The sequence below is a fragment of the Camelus bactrianus genome, chromosome 6 (genome assembly GCF_048773025.1).
Source record: "Camelus bactrianus isolate YW-2024 breed Bactrian camel chromosome 6, ASM4877302v1, whole genome shotgun sequence".
NCBI lineage: Eukaryota > Metazoa > Chordata > Mammalia > Artiodactyla > Camelidae > Camelus > Camelus bactrianus.
Genome location: NC_133544.1, coordinates 66,909,572 through 66,928,025, shown reverse-complemented (window position 1 = coordinate 66,928,025; position 18,454 = coordinate 66,909,572). Strand labels below are relative to the sequence as shown.

At 43.2% G+C, this 18,454-nt stretch overlaps 1 protein-coding gene across 1 annotated transcript in view; it reads right to left on the bottom strand.

Annotated features, from left to right (window-relative positions):
• The window catches only part of FMN1 (formin 1), a 361,575-nt gene extending 351,233 nt beyond the window's left edge, over window positions 1-10,342 (bottom strand). The window contains exon 1 of the mRNA XM_010965320.3: window positions 8,467-10,342. Coding sequence (XP_010963622.2) covers window positions 8,467-10,327 — 1,861 coding nt within the window. The 5' untranslated portion in view covers window positions 10,328-10,342. The remainder of the gene's footprint in view (window positions 1-8,466) is intronic.
• Between the last annotated feature and the right edge of the window lie 8,112 nt (window positions 10,343-18,454).

Here is an 18,454-nt window from a genome sequence, read left to right as displayed (position 1 = left end):
TAGTAGAAAAGATCTTCTACAACTAAAGATAAAAAGGAGCCACAACGAGGTGGGTATGAGGGGCAAAGATTTCACATAGTGAAAACCCACACCCCACCGTGGGCGGCACACAAATGGGAGGAAAATCACAATTGCAGAGGTTCTGTCCAAAGATCCAGGGGTCTGAGCTCCATACTGGGTTCCCAAGCCTGGGGGTCCTGCACCGGAAAGATTAACTCTCAGAATGTTTGGTTTAAAGGCCAGTGGGGCTTGCTTTGGGAAGAGCCAGAAGGCTGTGGGAAATAGAGACTCTACTCTTAAAGGGCGCCCACAAAATCCACATGCTCCAGGACCCAGAGCAGAAGCAGCAATTTGAAAGGAGCCTGGGTCAGAACCATCTGCTGATCTTGGAGAGTCTTCTGGCGAGTTGGGGGACAACCGGAGCTCACCCTGGGGACAGAGACACTGGCAGCAGTTTTTTTGAGAGCTTGTTCTGCCATGAGGACACTGGTGCTAGCAAGCACCATCTTGGAATCTTCCCTCTAGCTTATTATCTCTGAGATCTGACCCTGCCCACAAGCCTGTTGGCACCAACACTGAGATGTTTCAGGCCAAGCAACTAACTGGGCAGAGGCACAGCCCCACCTACCAGCAGGCCTGCTGTCTTAAGACCCTCTGAGCTCACAGCCACCCCTGGACCTGGCCATATACCCACCAGAGGACCCAGGGCCTGGCCCCACACACTACCCTGGAGCCCATCCCTGCACACCAGCTCTGGGACACCTTGGGCACTTCAGTCAGTGGTCCTGGGATCTGGCCCCAACCACTCACAGGCCAACACCAGCCTCAAGACCCTCAAGACCCTGTAACCAGAGACCACGGGACCCAGTTCCACCCATCAGTGAGCAGGCAATAGCCCTAGGACCCCCCATGCCTTGGCCTCACCCACAGGCCGGCCAACACCAGCTCTGAGATTCCTTGGATCCTTCAGCCAGCCACCCAGGGATCCAGCCCCACTAACCAGTGGGCTAACATCAGCTTTGGGACACCACAGACACCACAGCCAGCCATGTCAGGAACGGGCCCCACCCATCAGCAGACTGACAGTAGATCCAGGAGCCCTAGCCTTACAACCACCCACCCCAGAACTGGCTCTGCCCATCAGTGGGCCAGTACTGGCCCTGGGACCTGCCCTCTCCCCAGGGCTCAGCAGCCAGCTGCCTCATGACCTGGCCTTGTCACCCAGTAGCAGCAGCAGCCTCCGTACAAGGCAGGACCTGACAACCAACCAAACTGGGGATCACACTCGCCTACCAGACCACCCACAGCAGTCACCCCACCACATCAGAAGGATCCACATAATCCACGTAGAGGGCACTGCTGGATCACACAGCTCCGGTGACCAAGGGAGTGAGCTGCTGGGACACACAGGATGTCTCCTACAAAAGGCCACTTCTCCAAGATCAGGAAACAGAATCAACCTACCAAATACATAGAAATAAAAACAGGAAATTAGGTAAAATGAAGTGAAGGAGGAATATGTTCCCAATGAAGGAATAAGATAAAACCCTAGAAGAACAAAGGGGAGTGAAGATAGGCAGTCTGCCTGATAAAGAGTTCAAGGTAATGATTGCAAAGACGTTCAGAGAACTCAGAAGACTGCAATTATTTGAGGGCTCTCCCTCCAAATGCAAAACTCAACCTCAAAACTTTAACTTAGGTTTCAAACAAACAAAAAACCCACATCATTATATTTTCGTTAAAACATGGGACATCTGGATGATCCAACTCATGGCCCTAGAGTGAATAAAATTGTGTTATACGAATCATGAAAATCTGCGCCTCCGTGTCTGAAGCCCTCCCTCACTTGCCTGGCGTGAAGTCCAGTCTTTTCTCAGGCTCTTCCTCCCCAGTTGTGCCCTCCAGGAGTCCCACAAGGCTTCTGTGCTGGGGGCCTGCTCTGTCCCGCTGCTGCCCTTGGGTAGCTAATAACCTCTTGGAGACCACTAGGGCTGGAGCTCTGCCCTCCCTCTGGCCAGCAAGAAAGCTTCTGGTCTCTTGAATCGAACTTCCACACTGCAAAGCTGTTGGGCTTCTGATGACAAAGTTCTTCCTTCCCTTCACACTAAAGCCCCTTCTCCCTGGAGTGTAAGGGCCTCCTTAGGAGGATGAGGAAATGTCTGTGCACACACTTTTGGCCCCGACTTGTTGTCTCATAATGCTTCCCCTCTTATGATCCATTGTTCCTCCCTATGGTTCAAGAGCCTTCAAGGACCCCATGAGTCTTTCCACATCCTAGACACATCTGAATCTCACTTCTGAACCTAGCTTCGAGTTCTGTGCTGGAAGGCTCTGGGCCATACAGAAAGCATCTGGTCCAATGTCCTGGAACAATGTGACTGGAAAAAACTCCCAGGCCTTCCTAGGAGAGTGGAGAGCTCCCAGCACTTGCCATGGCAGGAGGCTGAGGTGCCAGGGCACACACAGGAACTCCAGGGGGATGGTGTGGCCTAATATCACAGCCCAGAGGCCATGGAAGTGACTTAAATATGGCTTTATTCCCATTTCAGAACCATCTAACAGAAGTTACTTTCCCGGTACATGGTCAGCGGATGCAGTAAGACAGGCTGGAACAGTCATGTACCCAATAAAAGCTATCAAGAGGCAGAGAGTAGCCCCTGAGTTGTGTTCATTATTTTCAATAAGCACCCTCTTCCAGGGAAGCCCATGAGAAATGAAATAAAACGTACATCCTAAACATTCAGTACTCTGCTTTATCAATATGATAAAATTCTTGTAATCCAATTACAATCTTAAAAGTTTGTCTTTTTTATGCCCAGTGATACTATGAGGCAGAATGGCTGAGTTATGTTAAAAAAAAAAAAAGATGTGATACATTTTTCTTCAAAATTTAATATCTGTTTATTTATAAAAGAGTTTGCTCTTTTAAGATTTTTCAGAAGGCATAACTTTTAGGTGCAGTGTTAATTCTGCGATTTCTATGTCTTTAGAATCATTTTAGATAGATGTATAATGGCCTAGGGCCACAGACTGCCACTCCTGCTTTAAATCTCGTGCTCTGAATCCAAATATAGAAAACAGCCAAGTGAAAAACAACTCCATAGAAGGTGCTATCCTCAAAGCACAACTAGACGTCAATCTGGGAAAAAATTCACATATATAGAACTGGCTTGGGATTTTAAAACAACAGATTGTGGCCATGGCCCTGGCCTCTGAAACATTCCCTTTTGGAAAACAGAATTTGAATGAGAGAAACACTCATCATCTATTTTATATGGAAACTGACCTCCAAACACAAACTGTTCATTTCTAGAAAATCTATTTCATATTTCATATGCTAATTAGCTCTTCTTAATTTGAAATAATTGGGGACGATATTTTAAAATTCTTTTCATGCTTTTCACAAAAAGCAACTGAGTACAATGTGCTATCAATCTCTGTTAAATATAAGAGCTTTGTTTTTAAAGACTAGAAAATATTTTCTGAATCCGCAGGCTGGAAACTGTATCACAAGATCTTCCAATTCTTTCTTTCACTTCCTCCAGTTAGTACTTTTCACAATAAAAGAAACAGTCAACCAAATTAAATGTAGTGGTAGAAAGGTCATATGACAAAGAGATGAAACACTGCAATCATTATTTATTACCAAGATAATCACTGTCCTATATAAAAACATACACCTGCGCGCGCGCACACACATTCTTTCTTAACCTTTTGTTCTTTTAAAATTCCACTCTCTTCACTTCTTGGTCTTCATAGTGCAGCCTACCTACATCAGCTTGTCTCCCATGCCCCTCCAAATCTCCTCTGACCCTGCTCCATTCTTCCTTGGGCCCCGGAAGGCTGACCTTGTAGACATCCACCCGCTCCCTTACACTTTGCCTTCTGGTTGGTTCAGTTAGAGGCAGTTCCCAGGCAGAAGACTCGAGGAGAGTGAGGCCCCGGAATTGTTCCCACAGCCTCTTCCCTGCTAAGGGTCTCAACGACCAGCCAGCATTCCTCCCATGTGGTCCTCTCCTTCAAGCTCCCCTGTCTGGGTCCCAGTGACCACTGCTTCCCTTGCTCCTTCAGGCCTGGGGTGTCTGTTCCCTGTCGGACCCTGTCTAACCCAGGAGCCTTTCTGAACTGCCTTCTTCTCTGTGTTTATGGATACTGCTCCATCCTCATCTAATTCTGCTTCTCCGACTAGTTCCTCGTGGGCGCTGCTTTCACAGCTCTCCAGCAATCTGCGTTTCCCTGTGTAACGATGCTCAAGTCTCACCGTGGAGCTTCTTGCTTCATTTTAGGACGTGGGGAAGACACAGAAGAGCACCGCTTAGTTATAATCCTACACGCACCCCACCCACAGCCACTGTAGGTGGTGTATTTGGTTTTTTTCTTTAAGAAATTGTTAAATCACTCTTTAAAAAATCATCAAAGTGACACAATCACTACAACCAGTGAAACAGTGTAAAAATATGTACAGAAAAGAAGTAAACGCTCTTCCCCAGTGCTTCTGGGTCCTTCCCCTCACCCCCCACCTTCACCTTGCCTTGCCCCAAGATAAAGAATGTGAACAGCCTGGCCTTTTTCTACACCTGTCCCCACGATATTCTAACCCATGCTAAACATATATCCTCATACGTGGAGAGTGGTGGTACTTGCTGTCCTTAGAAACACAGAGCATGTTTTACATTATTTGGCAACTTGCTGGATAGAGATCTAGTTCAATCCTTTAAATAGCCTCATAATATTACAGAGTATCAAATACTATAATTTATGTGGCCATTTCTCTACTGATGGACACTCAGTTTTATTTATTTATTTATTTTTTTGCAGAGGCTTTGGCCACTATACACGACGCTGCAGTAAGCCACCTTACGCACATATCCTTTCTTGTGCATCTATTCGTGTGACCTAAATTCCTAACATAGGGTTGCTAGGTCAAAGTTACATGTAGTTTCAATTACAATTCCCTTACTTTCTCAAAAGTTTGTAGCAATGTATTTCCTGTCAATTTAAGTCCTGTGTCTGTTTCATAAGAGTACACTATTATATACGTAATTTTTGAACCTTATTGTCTCCCTTAACATGAATTACAGATCATTTCTACGTCCTACATACTTTCTGTCATAATCTTAAATGGCTGGATATAATCATTAATGTTCTGGAGCTTCTTTAAAATTTTACTGGGATTGTATCAAATCTCAATATTAATATAGGGAGAATTAATATCTCCTTCCCATAATACATACCCAAAGAGAAATCAAAGCTTTGACGGTAACATTCGATATAATAAACTCTATTACAAGTATGCCTCTCAGTCCTTTATCAGCTGACAGTAACTACAGCTTGCGAAGGGCACAAGTGCCGATCAAATGATTCCCAGCATCACAAAGAACTCTGCCTGGGGCATGTGCTTCAGTCACTACCTCCGTAACTTCAAAGGAGAAAGATCATGAGATTGCTGAGGAGCACACTGACCCACTGGGCATTTTCCTGACTATAGAGAGCCAAGTTCCGCGTGATTCTTCTGGCATTAAAAGGGTCGATTTCAGATCAAAGCTAAAAGAAGCCCTGAAAAACAGAAGGGAATCTCAGCCCCAAGGACACCGCTATGCAGGTTAGCACAAGTAGAGTCCCTCAGGCTTGAGAAAATATCGCATTCCACCAAGGCTTGGCAACATTCCACAGCAGTTTCCATCCCCAAATAAAATACTATAAAACCAGTTCCAAGGTGGGAGGGTAGGGAGGACCATGAGAAGACAAATCTGGCCACCAACCATTGTTAGCATCTTCTCTGCTTGGTCATGTCACCACCAGACAAGAAATGCCTCTGCATGGACCATGGATTGAAGAGTTAAAAGAAAATTGCAAAGCCAACAGGAGGTGGACCAGCAGCCTCTGGGGGACCTTTGTGCTATTTCCTGTGTGGGTGGTAATGCTGGCTTTCACTGCTTTCCTGTGAGAAAGGAGAAGCGGATTTCACTCTTTCCTGGGAATTCCTACTTGCCCACAGCACTCAAGAGTCTTCCAACTGGAAACGGATCTGATTACTTTTGCCAGACTTAATCTCTTACTTGAGCAGTTAATGAGCGCTTTCAATAATCTTAAATCACATCACTCCAATAAAATACCTGGATGTTATTTCCACAGGAAATACGTGTCCACGGACCGTCAACTCAACCTGGTTAATAGCTACCGTGGGAAAAAGGTGGGAGTTGGATTCAGATAAAGGGCTACTGCTGGGTGATGGTACACGAATGGTCCACCCCACGTCTGGGTCGCTGGGGACTATCGGAGGCCTCTGCTGGGATGTGGTGGGAGGAGAAATGAAGTGAAAGGAGGCGGCAGCTGAAAGTAGGAAAATTCTCCCTGTGTGGACCCACCAGAGGCAGGAAGTCATTGAAGGATCCAGAATATGATGAGGACTCATGGACACAGAAAAGGGAGGTTGAGGGGAAACAAGGACACAGGATACGGATCAAAGATACTGTCTGGAGGACTCCCTCCCAACATGCATTTCAAAGAGGGATGATGCTAAGAGATAACATCTGGATGTCCTGGAGGAAGGTCCCAGCAAAAGAGAAGTTATCCATGCCAGAAAAAAAACGACTCTCCTGCTCCTATTTCCCCCCTTTCTGATGCCTTCTTTTACAATGTTAGAAGCACAGGCGGTCTCTCTGCCAAGGAATCCACGTGATTCTAATGACTAGCTCCTGAAAGCACTACGACGCTCCCAGTGGAAGGCTGGGGACAAAGTAAAGGAAATTGTTCTCAGCAATCGCAGGGAGAGGTCACGGGAAAGGCTGACCATCCGTTAAACTCACCCCTCAGTGAGGTTCAAGATCAATGATCATAGAACTGAATGTCCTCAGTGTGCCTGCCTTGACCCAGATATCTACAACAAAGCTTTCATAATACCTTTTTTTTTTTAATAGAAAAAGGACTACAAAATAAAAAGATAATCCTAAATCAGGCAAAAAGAGATTGACTAAAGCTCAATGTATTTAATGCACAGTTCCTGGAGGAGCAGTACACCCAATCCTAAGATTTGGTGTTGTTTCTAAAAAGAGCCTCTGGAGTTGAGGCAGCTCCTGCAGGCCCACGCCTCCAGAAGTCTCTATCTATTAATTGCAGAGAGCTTTCTTTCCAAGTGTTTCCAAGGCCCCAGTATTCACAGGGAGAAACGATTTTCATCAGTACGGTTCTATGATATATGATACAAAATCTACAATTGTATGACTTTCCTGGGGAAGCAGTTTGGTTTTATTAGGAAAGCAGCAAATCTCATCAAACCAACATCAATATATTACCAACACAAAATGAAAAGCATTCACCACATTTTTAAAGAACCACCTTCTGGATCAACGATTTAGAGAAATTTATAAGATGTCAAGAGTTCAAAATGAACAGAAGCTTTTGAAATTCCTCTTTCCTTGACAGATATTTTTAATCTCAAAAATTACATATGAAGCTCTCTCTAACCTTTGGAGACGATACATCATATTACGAGCCTAGACAAAGCATTGACCGTGTGCTGTGAAAGGACCACTGAAAGAGAACCTATCATCTACACAGTGGCATACAAGACCCTGAGCATCTGGCCGCACCGGCCGGGAAAATGTAGTGAATACCGGGGAGGCACTTCTTATACGCTGTCTTTTTTGATCCCATTTGTAAAACTGCCAAAATTACTTCCATGTAAAATTTGAAATCACATTAAACATACAAGCCAAATTAGCTCTTTAGCATCTTTTGCATAAGACATGACATTATATCAGTCACAGTATAAACCCATAAATAAAACATAACTTCAGAATAAACATCACTTCGTGCTTGTTTGGGAAATTTAAAAAAAAAAACAAAACAGCATTAAGAACAAAAAAGAAAATCTGAGCCCAGTTTTTTCTGGTTAAAAAAAAAAAAGGTTTTGGCATACAATAATGATGCTTCTAAAAGTGATCACTGAGAAAGCCAAAACCAAAACCAAAACCCTCTAACAACAGACAGATGAGCAGAGACACAGCATGTTTTGCTCTGCGGCTCATAGAATCCCAACAAATCCAAGATACCCCAGCAGCACAAACAGCAGAATTTAGGTCAAGGGGCCAATTAGCATCAAAGGCAGCCACAAGTTGCTCCTTCTCTTTGCCCCATCCTGTTTCCTTTGAGACTTCTGTGTTAAGCAACCACAGAGGCAGCTTTAGAACACTCCAAAAGGAAAAAGAAAAAAAGGCATTTATAGAGTACTACATCAGGAAGCAACTACAACCCTGAACCCGGCAGTCAATAGCATCCTCCCATCTCTACACTCCTTCATACCCTTCCCAGACCCCTTCCAGTTGTCCCGTTACAAGGTGAGTTGACTGACAGGCCAGGAGTTCCAATTCAGCATTAACTGGCCAGTCTCTGACCAGCACAAGCGGATTGATGGTTTGTGGGTCACCCAAGAACACATGTAAAGCATTTTAAACAGGGACTAACCTGGAGGTGACCGGTGCCAGGGCTGAGCTGTGGTCTTCCTGGGCCCCAAGGTCTTATCCAGAGGTTCCTCAGGCACCAACCGAGGTTGGCCCGCTCTGAGGGAGGTCGAGCTGGCTCCTTTGGTCTCCGTGACCTTTGCAGAGGACGGTGGCTCCAAGGTGTCAGCAGAGGGGGACTCAGAGAAAGCACCACTCTTCCTCCCCAGAGAGTCATCAAGAGTGGCTTCCCTCTCCCCCAGTGGTGAAGGCAGCCGGAGGATCCTGTGATGCTGCTGAGGGCTGGACAGCCTGGGAGACAGAGGCGAGGGAACAGGTGACACCCGTTTGTGCGCACTGGATGGAAAGGATGAATTATTAAGCGCCGTGCTGGGAGCTGCCAGGGCTGGGGCGGGCAGCCTCTTCTCAACACCTCCAGGTGGTAAGGAGTCGGGGCCTATGCCATGGGGCAGATCCAGAAACAAGGTTTTGTGGCCACGCAGAAGCAGCCCAGCTCTCCTCCTGTTGCCGGTTTCTTGGAGGGTGTGGGTGGCTGCCGTGCTGCAGGGGAAGCCCAATCTTTTCCCCTCGGTGGCTTCATCTAATTTCTCGCTCTCTATCACCTTCAGGAGGACCTTGTTCACGGCCCCCTTGGTGCCAGCTGGGGGACATTCTTGGGCAGATGGCTGCCAGGACCTGGCCCCTCGCTGCTCCTTGCCCCCCAACCTGGAACCTGCAGCCCCAGCCTCAGCTCCAGGGAGACTGAGCAAGTCTGCACTGGGTATGAACTCAGCTGGGGCTGCCGGGCAAACGGCAATCCTTTTCTTACTGTTGGGATGTGTTTTAACTACTCGTTGCACTGGAGCAGACAGATCCTGGACCTTGGCCACCACTCTGGAAACAGGCTTCTTCCTGCAAGTCCTCTCAGCAGACTTCTCTCTCCTTTCCGGATGCTTCTCAGGCTCCTTGCAACTTCCAGATGAACCCATCTGCAGATGTGCCGGCCTGCGAAGACCCCTCTTTGGCCCCCTGGCACCATCATTTCCTGGCTTTGTGGAGCTGCAGTCAGGGGACAGCCCTCCTCTTCCAAGCCCGGCATCTCTGGAAGCCTTCTTGAAGCTCCTCAAGCCAAGGTCGGCATCCAGTGTGCTGGGGCCCTCTGGCAGGTAGCTCTCGCTCCTCTGGAGCGAAGAAGTGGGTGCCCCACTTGGGAGCAAGTTGCCTCTCTCCTCTAAGAGCTGAAGATGAGGCCTTGTTCGAGAAAGAGGAAGGACATTGCTGGAACAGATCTGGTCCTTCCCCATCTGAGGAGACAACTCCTGGCCCCCAGGCCCCTTTCTTCTCGTCCACTTCTGCGGGGAGCTGTGAGAGAGCACCTCCAAGCTCTCTTTCCTCCCGCCAAACCTCTGAGCCTCTTTGTTCCCGTGGGAGCTCCGCTTATTGAGGCAGCCCACGGAGGGCTCCCCGAGCCAGTCGCCGTCACTCTGGAAGCAGTCGTCCTCGGGGGCCAGGCTCACAGACAGCCCCGGCAGCTTCTCCTTCTGGTTCCCGGTCGTAATCCCCAGGATGTGGTCTGAGCCCAGCAGATTGGCCAGCAGTCTCTCCCTTTCAGCTGTGAGTTTGTACAGCTCATTTAGGATGTCTTTTGTGGGAATCTGCTTGAAAAATATGTCGCCTGGATGTTCATTCAGTTGCAGGCTGAGGATACTGATGTCGGACCCCTCCCTGACTTGGTAGCAGTTATGATACCCTTTATTGGATCTGTCTAGGGTTACGGTGCCCTTGTATGAAAATCCTCTGACTTCCCCCCTCGGAAGATAGAAGCTGATGTAGCAGAGTTCGGTAATGGGCTTACGCAATTGGAGGGTGCAGTGAGTGCCTTCCATTATGCCTACCTAATTATTCATGCCTCGGAGATGCTGGTCTGTGGTCAAGCTTCCCAGGCTCCGGCGGTGGGGCATGTGATGGTGGCTCCGCAGGGAAAGCAGCTGACAGTCATCTCCAGCAATGAGACTGCCTGTTAGAGGAACAGGGGAAGAAAGCAGCTTGTCTAACTGAGGGTACAAATCACACCCCAACATAAATCAGAGTATAACCCAGACTTATCCTTCCTCTTCAGCTGACCTCAACCAGCTTAAGGCATCAGCCAGGAGTCTGACTGCCACCTCTCCCTGACTCCCACCCTATCCTGGACTAGCAAAGCTCTTCTACAGCTGAGAATGGGAGCGTGCTCTAATTTTAGCCCTAAGACGAAAGTCCATTTTCCCCATGTAGGAACTCATTATATACCCTAGAGCAGATCCCGTTGCCTTTCAAGGCTTCATTTTAGGTTCTTCTATAAAACAGAGCTAACATACCTCCCAGAAAACCTCAGGAAAGGGGACTTTGAGATCCTTAGAAAACAGAGCCATGCTAATAACTCATGTTTGGAAGACTACTTTGCAAAAATGAGTCAAGACTTTTTACTCTCCAAAGCAACACCTTCCAAGATTTGAGATGAATTATCTATTTAACCTAAAGCAGTGTGTGTTTGTGTATTTGCGTGTGTGTGTGTGTGTGTGTGGTGGGGGAGATATCAGGCCACAAATTTGGAGTCTCTTCTGGACACAATTCATATATTTTGCCAAAAGAGCGAAAAGTAAAAAATTAAAATTTTAAAATTTAAAGAAGTAGCTCCGGAGTCTTAAGTTGTTTTTTTTTTTTTTTTTTTGTCGGCTTGTTTTCCTACTTCTTGCCTATTTGAAGCCAAATGGAAAGGCAGAGAAAAAAGGAAAAATCTGTAAGCCGCTGCTGGCACTGGTGAAGATTTTCAACGTCTTCACCATCAAATTGGCTGAAATGTCACATAGGCATTGAAGCTAGCTGCCTCTCATGTGATTTGAAGTATCCCAGGGGTGTCTCTGTGGCTGACAACCTTCCACACAAGCGTGAGCTTAGAATTCTATATTATGACACTTCATGTCTTATATAAAGGCATTGCCCAGACTTCAAGACTTCCAAGCCTTGGGAATTCCCTGGGAAGGGTATAACAATAACTATGTATTAACCATCGATATCTCAGGTCTTTTCTAACTGGGTCTAAAGAGCAAAAAGTTACATAAAAGTATATTTTGAGTGAAGGAAGAGAGGAGGAAGAGCTTTTTAATAGAGGCTCCTTAAAGAAGACCAATGAAGATAAAAGTGATTAAATGAAGGTAAAAAAGGGGAAAAAAAATGCAAACATCTGGTCAACCCAGAAGTTCCAGGAGGACTCAGGGTACTCACAGAAAGGGTTAGAAGGACATGAAGAGAGGAAACACAGAAGAGATGGGAGGCCAGCAGAGGCCTTGCCTCTTTCACAATTTTCTTCCAGATTATTCTCATTCAACAGTCATATTTCTCAAACTTTTCTAAAATGTTCATTCCTGGCCTTTCCTAAAGGTGCACATTATAGATACCTAATACTTACCAGTATAAACTCTCAGAATATATCCAATAACTCACTTTGGACGTGGTTTTATAACAACCAGTTATCAAAGCGATTGCACAGCGGCCAACATCCACTATTCATCATGATTCTGAGCATCAAGAGTTCAACTTAGGAACTGTCAGAAAGCTGAAGCAAGGCTGCAGAAGTGCTATTTTAAGTTGCAGAAAGATGGGAGAGGCCTCGTTTTGCCTTTGAGCATCCTTCTCCACTAGTTCTTCTTACCTCCCCAGTTTCCCTGGATTAGGAAAAGTGTGTGATGCAAGAGAAGGGAAGAGTTAAAGTTTTTTATAATCTGTTCAAAGTAGCAGCACAAAGTTGATGCCAAAGTTTCAAATGGAAGTATGAGTGCTTATTCTAAAAGCCTATTCCCTAAGAGAGGGAATTTTTATATATTGAACATATTTATGTGTACACTTTAATTTTGCTATCTTATGTAATAAACACATCTTTCTTTTACAGATGGAGATTGAACTTTAGAGAGATCAAGGATCTTGTCTAAAGGCATACGGCTCAGAAGCAGCAAGTATGAAAGCCAGATCTGCCTCACTCCATGGCTTTGTAGGTAAAGAGGCTCCTCATCTCATGCCTTCTACTGATGAACTAGTTTTCCAAGAAATTTGAATAGAAGAGTTCCTTTGTTTTGCTAGCTTGGTGTTATTTACTTAATTTCTTCAACCATGTCTCACACCTTGCTAACTTTACCACTCATCAGTTAGTTTCAACAAGTCTGATCAGACAAAACACTTCTCTCTAAGGTTGTCCCTTAAACAATATAATCTAGGGCTAGGGCACCAGAAATTCATTGCATCTGTACCTGTCAAGTAGAACACAATGAAGATTCTAACACAGAAAATAAAGGGGAAGGCACTCATATGAAGGCCATTTCTTTTGTGAAGATTACAGACCTATAATGCTCTAGTATAGGGTTAAATATTTTTTTCTCCTAGTCTTCATATGTCTTGATTATACACATGGAGAAAATGTCACAGTTAATACTCTGTATGTTAGTCATGGTTGGGAAACTAAAGTCAAGGTTTAGGAAATTGTGAGATTGGATTTCATAGCAATAAAGCCACAATGCAAGGCGTGAAGCTACTGTTAAGGGAAAAAAGACTCCATTTTATTGCCTATTCCACCCAGAAACTTGAATACAGAATGCTTCTTCTGATGCCCATGTCTAAAGCCAAGGAAGGGCAGAACAGGAAGGAAAAAATAAGAAAAAAAGAAAGAAAGAAAGAAAGAGGAATTTGCTCCATGTTCTTGGGACCACATTTCCTCTGATCTGGACACTGGGAACAAGAAGTGTGGTAAGAGACTGTACTGAACACAAGCTAAGGAACTTGAACATCCCAGTAACCATGGGGAATCACTGAAGAATCCTAGCAAGGAATGTTGTTTATTTAGATTTGTATTCTAGGACAATCACTCCAGAAACAAAGCAGAGACTAGACCAATAGGGGATAAGACTACGGTTATAGGTCACTAAAAGGCCCTTTCAGTATTTCAGAAAGAAGTGTTAATAGCCAGAACCTAGGCAGTAGTAATATGGATAGAGAAAAGAAAATCAATTTAAGAAGATAGAATTGATAAGATGCAGTGATTAACTGGATATGTGTAATAGAAAAAACTTTACTTCCATGATTTTAGATATAGGTGATTGGGTAGATTATGATGCCATTCACAAAGATAGGAAATGCAAGAAGAGAAATAAGCTCTGGGAGAAAATGACGAATTCAGTTTTGGAAATTTTGCATTTGAGGTATTAGTGTAATATTCAAGTACACATGTGCAGGAAACTGCTAGATGCAATGGGGTAGAGCTTTGGAAGGAGACATAGACTAGAGTTACACATTTAGGAGTAATCATGTAATATACAAGGAGTTCCAGTTTCAAGTAAGATAAATTAAGCACACTTCATCTTGTCTCTACTGCTGAGTACAGCTTAAAAACCTAGGTAGAATGCATGGGAACCATTTCCTGAGTACTCTGAAAAGAAAATAGTAGCAAGCCAATTGGTAAAGAAGACCAGACTTTGAAGTGTCACCCAACAGTAAAGCAGTTAAATCTGCCCATTTTTTCCCTCAAATAGCCTCACAGCCTGGACTCAAACTGGCCTGAAACACGGACATGAGTATCAGAACAAACAGAGAAAGGCTTAGGGGAAAACTTCTAGCTCAGAATCAGGAATAGGAAAAATATCTCCTAACAATGACAGCAGCAGCAGTGGGAGGCTGTCAGCACCTCCAACTCTAAGAGGGAAGAATGTCCCGCTTTGATCAGAGGAGCTGTAGTCCCAAGATGGTGGGGCAAGCCGTGTTCACTTTTTCTCTCTTTGTTTTGCCTCTGCTTGGCCCCAGATGTTAGCACAGTTGCAGGAAGTTTGCAGCAGAGGTGGGTAAATAAAGTCTCAGACTTCTGCCTAAAGGACTGAAAGAAGAGTCCCAGAGAGCCCGAAAAATATGGGAGAGATTGTGGAAAAAGAGGAGCTTAGAAAGTGACCCAACTGGTTTTCATGAACTCTTGAGTTTACCTCCAAGTCGTGTATGTGTGGACCTGATCCTAAGAAGCAATCAAAAGGCTCTGAAAAACAAACTGACAGACAGACCTTAGGACTAAGAGGCAGACCTCCCAGAGTGGCCACTGGGTAGCATATGCATGAGATAGAGCCAAAGAATTTTGCAAAAGCTCTGAAAATGGAACTGAAATTATAACCACATTGACACAACACTGTAAACTGACTATACTTCAATTAAAAAAAAAAAATATATATATATATATACTAAAAAAAAAACCCTACAACCAACAGAAGGCTCATTAGAACTTCTGGCCTGAACTAAACCAGGTTGGCTTTCTGACAAGAGGGAAAACAAGACTCAGAGTTTATAACATTCAAAATGTTCAGGATGTAACACCAAACTACTCAGCATACAAAGAACCAGGAAAATCTCAACTCCTATGAGAATACTGATCAATAGATGCCAACTCTGAGATGACATAGATGTTGAATTATCTGACAAAGGCTTAAGTAGCTTTAATAGAAAAGCTCCAACAAGTAAGAGTTAACACTCTTGAAATGAGTGGAAAGAGAAATTTTCAGCAAAGAAACAAAAGGTATAGGAGAGAGTCAAATGGAAATTTTAGAACTTAAAAATATAGTAATGAAATTAAAAAGCCCATTGGATAAGCTCAATAGCAGAATGGAGATGTAGAGGAAAGAGTCTATAAACCTGAAGATAGATCAATAGAAATTACCCAATCTGAACAACAGAGAGAGAGAGAAAGTTGAAACGGTAAGTAATCAGAGCCTCGAGGACCCATGGAATAAAAAAAAAAAAGACTAACATTTATCTCACCAGAGTCCTAGAAGGAGAAAAGAAAGAGCCCAGTACAGAAAATATATTTGAAAAGATAATGATTGAAAACTTCCCAAATTTGGTAAAACACATAAACCTACAGATTCAAGAAGCTCAGAGCCCCCAAGCAGAATATACCCAAATCAGTCTATCCCAAAGCCAACATACTCAAACAGCTAGAAACTAAACACAAAGAAAAAAAATCTTGAATGTAGCCAGAGAAAAATGATGAGTTACTTACAGAGAAATGACTTAAGTGATGAAGATTTCTCATCAGAAACCATGGAGGCCAAAACAAAGTAGAACATTTTCAAAGTGCCGGGGAAAGAAAAAGACCTATTAACCCAGATTTTATATCCAGTGAAAATATTCTCAAGAATGAAGGTGAAATAAAGATGTTCTCAAATGAGGGAAAAATAAGAGAATTAGTTGCCAATAGATCTGCTCTAAAAGAAGCTCTTTAGACATAAGAAAAATGATACCAGAAAGAAACGTACAGAATCAAGAATGAAGGAAGTAACAGAAATGGTAAACATCTGTGTAAATATAATATTGTTCTTCTCATGAGTTCTTTAAAAGATGTTTGATAGTTGAAAGCAAAAAATTAAATGTTGTTTAGTGGGGTTGCAATGTGTGTACATAGAATACACAAGATAACTACAACATAAAAGAGAGTGGGTAACAGGGACCCATATAGTGGTAAACTAAAACACTAATTTAATTCTAAGTACACAGTAAAGAGTTAGGTGTGTATACTGTAATCCCTAGAGAAAACACTAAAAATATTCACAAAGAGATATAATCAAAAATACAATTGGTATATTAAAATGGAATAATTAAAAATGTTCAAATAACTAAAAATAAAACAAGAACAAGGAAATAAAAGAGAGGAACAAAAAAGGGCAACAAACAGAAAATAAAAACAAACAAAAAAGTTGGTAAACCTAAATCTAAACATGTCAATAATTACATGTAATGTAGATGGTCTAAACACAACATTAAAAGACAAAGATTATCAGAATGCATACAATATGGAGTTAAAGTCACTGGCTTGGATGCAGTTACTCAGAGAGAACAAGCAGACTGAGAAAAGCAAAGGTTACAGAGTGTAGTTCTGGGAATACAGATATTTAAGAAATGAATGGAGGGCAAAGAGACGTCAAAAAAGGCTTAGAATGAAATAGGTAGTAAGATAGTTCCCCCAGATTTTGTATCTAAAGAAATTAAAGTTCCATAGTCTAACTTCTTATTATGCTTTTATTATAAGTCTGTAAACCCTAGATCTGAAATCTTTCAATCAGTGTAGCTAAACTGAGACCAGAACCCACGTCTCAGAAGCTAATGTTAGATTAAACCAGAGGGCTTCCATAATACCAGCGAGGCTGTCTTCCCCCCTTCCCTAAGAGTAACAGGAGTCACATATTCAGTTATATCCTTAAATTCTTAGCCCCAGCTTATCCATCACCCTTTCTTAAAGACCTGATGCATTTTCCTTTCATAATTTTCTTAGCTACATTTTCATTTGCAGAGAAATACTGTAAAAATAGTGAAGGTCACAACCACGGTGTCATACCATGATAAAGACCATTTTAACTTGGGATCAAACCACAGGGTGTAAAAGAGGAAAGAGGTGACTTTTGGGTTGTAGATCTCAACATTGCTATGTGGTTTGTGGCAGAATAATTGGCAAAAATTAGTCCCTATGAATTGTAAATAAAAAGCATCCCATTCTCAGAATTCTGAAACCAAAAAAAAAAAAAAAGTTGCAGAGGTTACTCTGCTTCCAAGATAAAATGCTATTCTACCAGATTCTGGGGGTCGAAATCCAGGTGCAAATGTTCATGCCATGTGTTTGTTATTTCTGAGTTTTCAATGATCATACAAACAAATAAGAGAAGGTACTCCTAGTACCTCTTACTTCAAGCTGTTATCATTTAACAAGAAATTTCAAGCAAAAGACTTTATCTGTAATGGAAGGTAGGGATTGGGAATTATAGTTTAATTATAAGGTAGGTCAGTTGAAAAGAGCAAGTTTCTCTTCTGAATGCACAAGAACACAGGATTTGATACATGAGTGGCACAAAGTCAATCCAACTTGCCTGAATTTGGCAACCACAGTGTATCTTAGAGGAAACTTATGGAAAAGAAAAGATAATTTCATGTTTTCTGGGCCTAGGATGAGTTTTAGAATCAACTTTGCTATAATTTTGGACATTCAAATTTAAGACAGATTACTACAAAGAAATAAAAACATTTTTTCAAATTTACTTCCCCATCCTCTTCCACAGTTTGAAATTACTTTTATCAAAATCATTGTGCACATCCTCTACTATCATCAGTGAAAATTTATAGTGCTGCCTCTGTAATAACTATCCATGGTCCTTCCCAGATCTGCTGTCAACCAAAGACTGAAGGTCAGAGTTCAGCCATCAGTCTAGCATCCCTGCCAGTGTCTGTATCCGGATAAATGCACTTCATGTACATTCTTCCTTCAAACTTCACATCCTTTGTGAAATGAAAAATTTAATCTCCAAGTTTCTGATCCACTAACTCAAAATACTATTTGGTGACACCTATTAGATGATCAAGAAACTACAAAACCCCTTGTCTTTGAAGAAGAAAAGAGTCTGCCCTGGGTAAACAAACTTCAACCTCAGCACTCTAGTGTATGCTGCATCAAAGGAAGGCTTCAGAGAAGGGCAAACCCTTCTCTGTGGCAGTCCATTCGCAAGCCAGGGTGCAGTGCTGAATCATCACACATACTTTCCATCTGAGAAACCACAGGAAAAAGAACTGTTAAGTCTTAGGAGAGAAAAAGCAAAATAACAAGGAAAGCACTATGGAGTGGGGTTAAATACGATTTCATGCTGAGTTCACAGGACTATTTCAAGCAGCATTGCCTCACTGTGCTTTGACTTGAACAGTAGCTCTGCAGGTGCCGCACACTGAATTATACATCTTAATTTGGTCTACCAAGCGACCTTCTCTGGCTGTGCTCAGTGTACAAGCACTTTGCTTCCTGGGAAGCCTTCATGTCTTTCATTTCCTCCTGCAAACTCCAGGCTGACATTCTCTCCAAGACAACCCTGCTGTGCGGATTTCTTCCCTGACTCTTTTTCCAGTAAGCAAATACATGATTTGACTCCATCCAAAATGGAGAGATCTGTTGTGTCTCATCATAATAGGAAATT